This window comes from Macadamia integrifolia, chromosome 13 (assembly GCF_013358625.1).
Source record: "Macadamia integrifolia cultivar HAES 741 chromosome 13, SCU_Mint_v3, whole genome shotgun sequence".
Classification (NCBI taxonomy): Eukaryota; Viridiplantae; Streptophyta; class Magnoliopsida; order Proteales; family Proteaceae; genus Macadamia; species Macadamia integrifolia.
In genome coordinates, this window is record NC_056569.1 from 15,183,278 (window position 1) to 15,193,390 (window position 10,113).

The following is a 10,113-nucleotide window of genomic DNA, read 5'->3' on the forward strand; positions in this document are numbered from 1 at the left end:
CTTAGCAAATATCACAGAAGGAAAGACATCAACCGTCTTTAAGAAATTAGTTGTCTTCTGCTTTGGGATACCTCGTGCATTGATCATCGACAACAGCAAACAATTTGACTGCAAGAGCTTCAAGAAGTTGCACAATGAACTGGCAATTGACCATAGGAAAACCGCAGTAGGATACCCCCAGACAAATGGGCTGACATAAAATGCAAACAGAACCCTTCTTCAAGGACTCAAGAAGCGGCTTGATGATGCAAAAGGAAGATGGGTAGAAGAACTATTGAGCATAATTTGGGCTCATTGAACAACAGAAAGAGTTGCCACCGGGGAAATGCCATACACGCTAACATATGGCACAAAGGCACTTAGTCCAGTAGAGGTCGGGGTGGTATCATTGTGGGTTCAAGCGTACAATGCGTAGACGAACAATGAGGGGCTCGAGAACAACCTTGACTTGCTAGATGAACTGAGGGACCAATCACAACAGAAGATGGTAATGTACCAGCAGCGGGTGGCAATACGCTAAAACTCAAAGGTCACCAAATGACACTTCTATATGGGCGACCTAGTGCTGCAGCGGTCGAAAGTGTCAGATCCGAGGCACCAGGGTAAGCTATCACCCAACTGGGAAGGACCTTACCGCGTCATGAAGATAGTTAAGCCAGGCACCTATCATCTGTCAATGATGGGAGGAAAGGAAGTTGAAAGAGCATGGAATTCTGCGAACCTAAGAAAAATCTACCAATAAACTATTAGTAGTTCCACCACAGAACCCATGAGCATATTTTACCTATGAGTTCATTAGTAAAATACTCATTATCCTTTTGCAATTTGTATATTCCACGAAGAGGCCACAATCCCATACTTTAATGAAGACTTTTACGAATGCTTGCCTATGCTTCTCCAATATATGACTTCTACGAATTCTGGCCTCGTCTTCTTCAATATATCAAAAGTCTTTAAGACTCGAGTGTCCCCTACAGATGAGAACTCGAGCATGGTTAAGACTTGAGTGTCTTCTACAGATGGGAGCTCAAGCATGTTTAAGACTTGAGCATCCCCTACAGATGGGAGCTCGAGCATACCTAAGACTTGAGTGCCTCCTACAGATGGAAGCTCAAGTATGCTTAAGACCTGAGCATCTCCAACAGATGGGAGCTCGAGCATGCCTAAGACTTGAGTGCCTCCTACAGATGGGAGCTCAAGCATGCTTAAGACTCAAGCATCCCCTATAGATGGGAGCTCGAGCATGCCTAAGACTTGAGTGTTTCCTATAGATGGGAGTTAAAGCATGTTTAAGACTCGAGCATCCCCTAAAGATGGGAGCTCGAGCATGCCCAAGAATTGAGTGAGTTAAGCACTAACCCATGCCTTAAACGCGATACTCAACATCTTAAAACGTCCCAACTTCAAATTATTTAAGTGACTAGGATGATGCTTGAAACACCATGCTTGAGCTCCGAAACATAAGACAAGATCTTAGCTAAAAGACCCAAATACAGCTATTCCTATTTCTTATAAAGCACAATAAAATGTCTAAGCACAACTACCACAATACAACAACTTACTTAAAAAGAGAGAAGAAAGAAGACAACAAATAAATTTCAGTGATCACCTTCAATGGTATCACTTGGGGGGAGAAGGATAACGTCAACAACGACAGTATTAGAAGAAGGATCAACAACAATAGCATTTGGGAGAGGGTTAATAGGCACAATCTGACCATTTTCATAAGCAGCGATAGAAGTAACTCTGGCTGAGGGCTGCTCGGGAGGAGCAGAAGTCAAAGTAGGCACAGTATCTTCGGAAGTAGTCTCTGAGAGGATTCTGCTGATTGGTCAACCCTTTGGTAGGCTTAGCACTGCCTGAGGACCTAGGGGGAACTGTAACTTTCAACAGCTTGGCTTTCTCCCACTCTGTTGAGAACGAATTCAGATTAATCCCAGGACTCGCTCGCTCCACCTCCTCACGTACCATGAGCATACCTTGCAAGTACAACCGAACCCCAATAAGAGCCTTTTCCTGTTTAGACTGCTCTGAGGCACTGTACCTCTTTATTGCACCGCTATAGCCCTTCGCTAATCATTTTTTAGTTGCAATAAGTTGCTGTCTCTCAGCATCTCGAGCAACAGTTAAAACCATGACCTTCTTCTTCTAGGTGTCTAGTTCGTTATGGAGTTTATGAAGCTCGAGATCTTTCTTCTTCACTACCTCTTCAGCATCTAGAGCTCTCATCATAGCAACAAGCTTCTGATTTGTCAGCTCCTCATGACGACTCCAAAATCCTTTGACCTCTGCCTCTTGTAGGCTTACTCACTGCTCCAGCTACTCTTTCTCCTTTCTGACAGCATCCAACTGATCCTTCTACTTGGCAGCATGCAACTAGCCCTCATCAGCCCTCCTCTCACAGCTGCTCACTGACCGATAGCAAGCATCAGCACGATAAAGGAGCTCTCCAAGCAACACCTGACCCTGACAAACGAAACAAAGTAATAAAAAACACAAGTGACTACCCAAACAGAAAAATCATGGATATAGCAAACTCTCACCTCTGCTAGATGTGTGAACGCCTAACTAAGAAGATGTGGAAAATCTTCCTCCTTGTGCAAGGCCTTGTCTTTTGGCAGTGAACTTTCCAGCACGATAATCCTCGTGTACACGGGATCATCATGAATGGACTACTCACACATGAGACCATATTGAGGAACCTAGGGGTTCCCCAACTGGCACTGCCACCATCTTCCCCTTCTTCCTCTTTTGCTTACGAAGTAGGCTGCCCGAAGCAACTGAGTCAACAACACATATAGCAGCATCACCTCTAGCTCTAGTGCTTGCTCCACTCATTTCATGACTAGGAGGCTTGGAGGGCCTCTGTGACCCTATATCCATAACACCTTTATGCGCACCACTCTGCCCCCTCATTGGTCGCCCACAACCTCCTTTCCATGCCTGTGCTTCTTTGCCACAACCTTGGAAATGGGAAGGAGGTCATCAGATGCCTCCGGGTCAGGGGAAAGTTGTGGAGAGGTGTTATCCATGTTCACAGTAGGAACAACTTCTTTTTCCCAATGATTGCTCTGGTCCACCACAGCAAAATTACCACTATCGCCTTGCTCCTACCCAGCTTCCTCCTCAAAGGCTGGGTTCATAATGTTGAGCATAAAGTTAGGATCCATGGGAGCTATAAAGAAAATGGAAAAACATTAGAAGAGAAATGAAGAAACACGAAGACAAGAATAGTCTAAAGGACTTATGGGAAACTCACCCGGACTCTAACCAAACCTCACAAGGAACTGGTTGTGGGACAACTGCGATGCATGGACCACTCGAGCATGACCAGTCAATAGTGTCATGATCTCTTCTTCCTCAGCTCGAAGTGTGGGCCTCTTATTTGCCTTGGCCATGTTTAACAACGACCACCTGGTCGGAATGTTGTAAAATTAGTCGAGACATACAAAAAAGAAACCGTCCTTCCATTAGGGAACAAAGGTTGGTTTACCGTCGACGATTTAGTACTCATATTTTCGACGCCATAAATAAAACCACCCAAGAAAATTATTATGGGCAGAAAAGCAGTACACAGACATGAACAATCAGAGAGTGGGCTCTATCTTCAACTCTGTCAACAATATATAGAATCCTAACAAACTCATCCACAAGTTAGGTACCAGCTGGGAAGGTACAAGCCCATCGTGCCTCATTACCTGACAGATGAAAGGGTGAAAGGGTAAGCAAGGCCACCTATGAGGACAACCTCATATATACTGATCTCCCCTTTGCGGGGGATGATTTTCCCTCTCTAATGCCTCAGGAACACGGAGTTCCACTGAGGCAAATATATGGTACACCCTGCAAAACTTCTCCAAATCTACAGGGGAGATCCCAGAGGCAACTTCACCTACTTATAGACCTACTGTGGGGTCTCAAACCCTAGAGAAGAACTTTAGTTGTGCCCTCTTTGGTGTGGCGGGCTTTTTCATTGGAATACGATGATCACCACTATGAAACCTAACTTATCACGAGGCATTCTAGCTACGGACTCAAAGGATTTCTTAGAAGAAGAGGATTCCAACATCCTAAATCTCATAAAACCTAGGAATTACACCAAGAGAAGGATGGTAAGATGGGCTTACGAGGTTTTTCAAAACTTGAAAATTAGAGAATGTCATTCAGAAATCATTGAGGACGACGATGGCCTTGTTGACAATAATCATAAGAAACTCTGACGAAGATGAAACCAAGCAAACCAAGCACCCATCCAAACCTTATAAATACCCTCTTACTGACGCCTCGATTATAGTTCCAAGGCACCATATGATAAAATGAGGTATATCAGTTCAGAACCCCCAAAGAAACATAAGTTCTTCTAGAGAAGATACTATCCGTTGGATGCTACGTTGTCAATGATCGAGATGGTAAGGATTCGATTGATCTATGCCCTGATCCCCTACATCATTACTAAACTGACATGTCCACCCATGATTAGACCCCTATTTATGGCAAGTCATCGATAGCTGTCATATCACTACCGCCGAAGATGTGAATACCAAAACAAAAGAAATGCCTTAGAGAGCATCAAATCTCGTACACCCAATCCATAACGACCACAAAGGATACTCCCCGAACTCCCATACTGGGAGCTTAAGGAGTGGGGGGAATATAATATGCCATTTAAGTACTTATCCCTCAAACTCTAATATTGGGAGCTCGAGGAGTGGGGGCATATGATATACCATATACACTTGTTGACCAGTCAATGGTCGTGTGGTAGAACTCCTTAGTCTCGATAACACTAACTGAAGCTCCCCGTCCCTACTTTACTGACCTCGTGAACAACTCCCAAAGGAACCTCCTGACCTCTCAAACAACTCCCATAGAAATCTTGCGACCTCTCGAACAACTCCCATAAGAATCTCCTGACCTACTGACGTACTTCTGAGTTCTGAGGGAGGTCCTCACTCTAGCAACTTTATTCAAGAAAGCTAACCGGAATTCGATGTTTACCTAACCCTTCGTTATTAACTATGGTAAAATGGGATTACTTAACCCTCAAGCTCCCTAACCTAGGTTCACCCTAGTTGACTTAACTGTTGGAAGATTTAACCTTGGTCAGGTTAGCCATTGAGGGAAACTAACCCGAGTTGAGTTAGCCGTTATGACTGCGGCCAGGTAAGCCGCCATGTAGGATAGTATCACCTATGGGGGAAAGGCTCGTGGATGCATGTCTAAGCTGCTCGACCAATAAGAAAGACACATATCCTCTATATAAGAGGCACCTAATCAGCCCTACAGGTAAGACTCTCAATTGACTGAAATACAAAAATAGCATGACTATCTTTGGATCTGACTTAAGCATTGGAGCCTAGTCCTGGAGTCCCCTCCGGTCCAGCCTCTAATCTGTGTCGTGCAGGTTAGTGTGATTTGGAGCCTTGCAACAACACAGCCTTTACTGATAGTTCTAGTTGGCACTGTCAATTCTTTTTACCTGTTGTGCTAGACTTGAGCGACATGGTAAGATATTAAATTGATATTTTTTTTGATAGGTAGAGAAGGCTTAATTAAGCTTCTAGTTCTGGTTTTGGGTATACATATTAAGTGATAGAAGTTTACTGATGGACTTTTTCTCTGTTATACTTCTTGACTCTTTGATACAGGTAAGAAGGATATTGCACATGAGGATGAAAATATAGAAGATTCTAGGCCTAAGAGAAGCATCAAGAAACCCAGCAGGCTGAGAGATTTTGAAGCTTAAGGAGGGTTAACCCAATTGACGATTAGTTAGAAAAGGGGTTAACTAGTTGGGTTAATTGATTGGTTTATTGTAACTAATTCTATTGTGCTATAACAGAAGACAGCTAAGCCCTTTAAATAGCTAAGTGTATTCTTCCAGACTTCTTGTCTCTGAAATTTCTGGAGTTTTCAGTTCTTAAACTCGAATCAAGAGCAGAGCAGGTTTGAGTTGTATCATTTGGTGCTTTCATTGAGCTGCCTAGCATGGCTGACGGAACTCGAGGAAGACAGTCAGAGCTGACCTTAGAAGAGATTTTTGTACAGATGACCAATATGCAGAAGCAGATGCGAGATGAATTCATGGAAATTTTAGTTCTAATGCAATAGAAATTGGAGAGATTATTCACTGAATTTAAAGCTACCAGAGGGTCCTCATCTCACAACCCGGAGCAGAGTCCACCCATATTTGGAGACATGCAACAAGTAACTTCTTCAGCATCTCCTTTCAAAGCAATCAAATTAGATTTTCCTTGATTCAGTGGCGGAGATCCAACTGAGTGGCTCTTCAAGGTTAGTCAATTTTTCTCATTTCACAAAACACCAGAGAATCAAAAGCTCACAATGGTATCGTTTCATTTGGAGGGTCCTGCATCTAGTTGGTTTCAATAGATGTTTCACAATGGACAATTAAGAACATGGGCTGAATTTGAGATTTCTCTCAAACTTCATTTTGGACCTTCTGCTTATGATGACTCACAAGGTGCACTTACCAAACTGACACAATCGAAGTCTATTACTGAATACCAAACTGAGTTCGAGGAATTATCTAGTAGAGTTTATGGATTGTCAGAACCATTCTTGAAAAGATGCTTCATATCAGGCCTTCAACCAGAAATTAGAAGGGAAGTAATAGCTCACCAACCCATTTGTTTGCATCAAGCTATAGGGCTTGCAAGGTTACAAGAAGACAGATTGAATGAAATTAAGCTTACTGGAAGAAATTGGGTGCCAAAACCTGGGATTCAAAGCTCTATTCTGTGTCCAAAGCCATTACTTCCAGCCACTATGGGTACTAACAAACTTCCCATTAAAAGGCTCTCACCAGCTGAGATTCAACAAAAGAGGGAAAAAGGTTTATGTTTCAATTGTGAGGAAAAATACCAACCTAGGCATAAATGCAAGAACCAAATAGCTCCGTTGTTATTAGAAGGGGAAGGCACTGACGCATTACAACCTATAAATGATATTAAAGAATCTACTGATTGCTATGATTTTAGTGACCCAAGTCCTGCCATAAGCTTACATGCTTTAATGGGTCATTCTACACCTAAGACTTTGAGATTGCAAGGCATCATTAAAAAAAAGAGGGTACAGATATTGATAGATGGGGGAAGTACCCATAATTTCATCCAAGAAAGAGTTGTAAAATTCCTTGGACTCACTATTACCCCTTCTAGACATTTTAAGGTCCAAGTTGGGAATGGAGAGTATCTCTCTTGCATGGGGATGTGCAAGGATGTTGCACTATCATTGCAGTAGCACATCTTCTCTACAGATTTCTACATCATATCTTTACAAGGAGCTGATGTTATTTTAGGAGTTCAATGGTTACAAATTTTGGGACCAATTACAACAGATTATGCAAAGCTCACTATGAAATTCCAATGGCAAAGCAGAAAAATTCATTTACAAGGGGATCAAGAGACTCAACCTGATTATATTACACTTAATCAGCTAAAGCAGCTAACTGATAATGGAAGAATAGCATCATGTTTCACATTAATGGCCTATACAACAGTGAGTGACCATTAACATCAACAAGATTCACTACAAACAAATTTGGATCCTGCCATCCAAACAATTCTGCTGCAATACCAAGAGGTATTTTCGGAACCATCTACACTTCCTCCTTCTAGACCTACAGACCACAGAATTTTGTTAGAACCAGGGGCTAAACCAGCAAATATTAAGCCTTATAGGTACCCTCATTTCCAGAAAAATGAGATAGAGAAACTTGTAGAGGAAAATGCTGCATGTTGGGGTCATACAGCCTAACACAAGCCCTTATAGTTCACCTGTACTTTTGGTAAAAACAGAAGGATGGAAGTTGGAGATTTTGTGTTGATTATAGAGGCCTTAATGCTGTCACAATAAAAGAAAGATTTCCTATCCTTACTGTGGATGAGTTACATGGGGCGACCGTTTTTTCCAAGTTGGATTTAAGGGCTTGCTACCATCAAGTAAGAATGCACACAAATGATGTTCCTCAAACAGCCTTTCGGACACATCATGGGCATTATGAATTTTTAGTGATGCGTTTTGGCCTCACTAATGCTCGATCCACCTTTCAGTCAACCATGAATCAAAATTTTCAACCATTCTTGAGGAAGTTTGTTATCATATTCTTTGATGATATCCTAGTTTATAGCAAGTGTTTGACAGACCATGTGGCACACTTACAAAGTGTTCTCCAATGCTTAAAGATACACTCCTTGTTTGCTAAGTTGAGTAAATGCACTTTTGCTCAGTCATCCATTGAATATTTAGGCCATGTAATCTCTGCTCTTAGAGTAGAACCTGATAAAACCAAAGTGGAGTCTATGATCAACTGGTCTGAGCTAACAAACCAGAAACAATTGAGGGGATTTTTAGGTCTTATGGGATATTATCGAAGATTCATTAAAGGCTATGCATTTGTAGCAGCCCCCCTCACCGACTTATTGAAGAAGGAATGGTTTTCATGGAGCCATCAAGCCCAAGAGGCTTTTGAAATGTTGAAGAAAGCCATGATTGAAGCACCGGTATTAGCTCTGCTGATTTTACTCAACCCTTTACATTGGAGACCTATGCATCAGGGATGGGTATTGGCGCTGTGTTGCTGCAACTTGGTCATCCCATTGCTTTCTTCACCAAGAAGTTATGTCCTAAGATGCAAAGAGAATCTACCTACATCAGGGAATTACAGGCCATCACTTCAGCTGTAGCAAAGTGGAGACAATATTTGTTGGGAGGTAAATTTTACATCAAAACTTACCAAAAGAGCTTGAGAGGTTTGATGGACCAGATAATGCAAACTCCTGCACAACAATATTACTTGTCAAAGCTTCTAGGTTACAAATATGAAATTGCATATAAACCAGGGAAGGAAAACGCTGTTGCTGATGCACTATCCATTTTTTTACCACTACCCAACCAAGCATCATGGCTATTTCAGTTCTAATTTTTGAGTTTTTGGATCAATTGAAGCACGAGAACGAGAGGGATCCAGAAATCACAAACCTGATAGAAAATATTTTAGCTCAACCACAACAATTTGCACAACGGTCAATAAGGGACGGTTTCATATACAATAGAGGAAAATTGTTCTTGGGAACTCAATCCGAACTCAAGGCTACGCCGATCAAGGAATTTCACTCATCACCTACAGGTGGCCATGCTGGAATACATAGAACATATGTTAGATTGGCTGCAAATTTCTACTGGAAGGGAATGAAGCAAGATGTGCAAAAATTCATACAACAATGTCTTCCCTGCCAGCAGATCAAGAGCAATACTGCACCACCATTTGGTTTATTACAACCTTTGCCTACTCCAGAACAGGTTTGGGAAGATATTAGTATGGATTTCATTACTCATCTATCTTCATCAATGGGTTCACAGTCATTTTAGTAGTGGTTGACAGATTCTCAAAATTTACCTATTTCGGTCCTTTACAAAAACATTATAATGCCAGTAAAGTAGCAGCTGTTTTTATGGAAATAGTATGCAAAACACATGGTTTTCCAAGGTCTGTTGTGAGTGATAGGGATACTATTTTCCTAAGTCAGTTTTGGCATATTATTCAGCCCGATGATTTCCCTAAGGAGCTGAATAATTTAGTGATGGAGGGTTCAGCTTTTAAGACTTTTTATAGATTGTAATATGTCTTAATTTATCCTTGCCTTCTTCTTTGTAATGCAGGGCCTGTCCAGCTTTGTTTTCTAGGGGCTTCTCCTCCATTCTGTAGGTCAGTCCAAAGATGGAGATAGAGGCTGCCTTTTCTTGTACATTATTTTTTCCTTTTCTATACAGACAAATTACTTATCAAAAAAAAAAAAAAAAAAACAGTCAGTTTTGGCAAGAACTCTTTAAATTGCAAGGGACAGAACTGAGAATGAGCTCAGCCTATCACCCTCAGACAGATGGGCAATCTGAAGTTGTCAATAGATGTCTTGAACAATATCTCAAAGCATTTGTAGCAAATCAACCTAACCACTGGTTTAAGTATCTGAGTTGGGCTGAATTCCATTATAACACTGTATCCCATTCTTCTATTGGAATGACACCTTTTGAAGCTATTTTTGGAAAACCACCACCTTCTATACTAGCATACTGTGGAGGTAGTACCAA

General features: G+C 41.6%; 1 protein-coding gene across 1 annotated transcript; it reads left to right on the top strand.

Annotated features, from left to right (window-relative positions):
* Window positions 1-7,814: 7,814 nt before the first annotated feature.
* Window positions 7,815-9,841, top strand: LOC122059043 (uncharacterized mitochondrial protein AtMg00860-like; the record flags this gene model as incomplete). The annotated part of the gene is made up of 1 exon (XM_042621749.1): window positions 7,815-9,841. A coding segment is annotated over one exon (894 nt), but the record flags the coding sequence as incomplete, so codon positions are not given.
* Window positions 9,842-10,113: the final 272 nt, after the last annotated feature.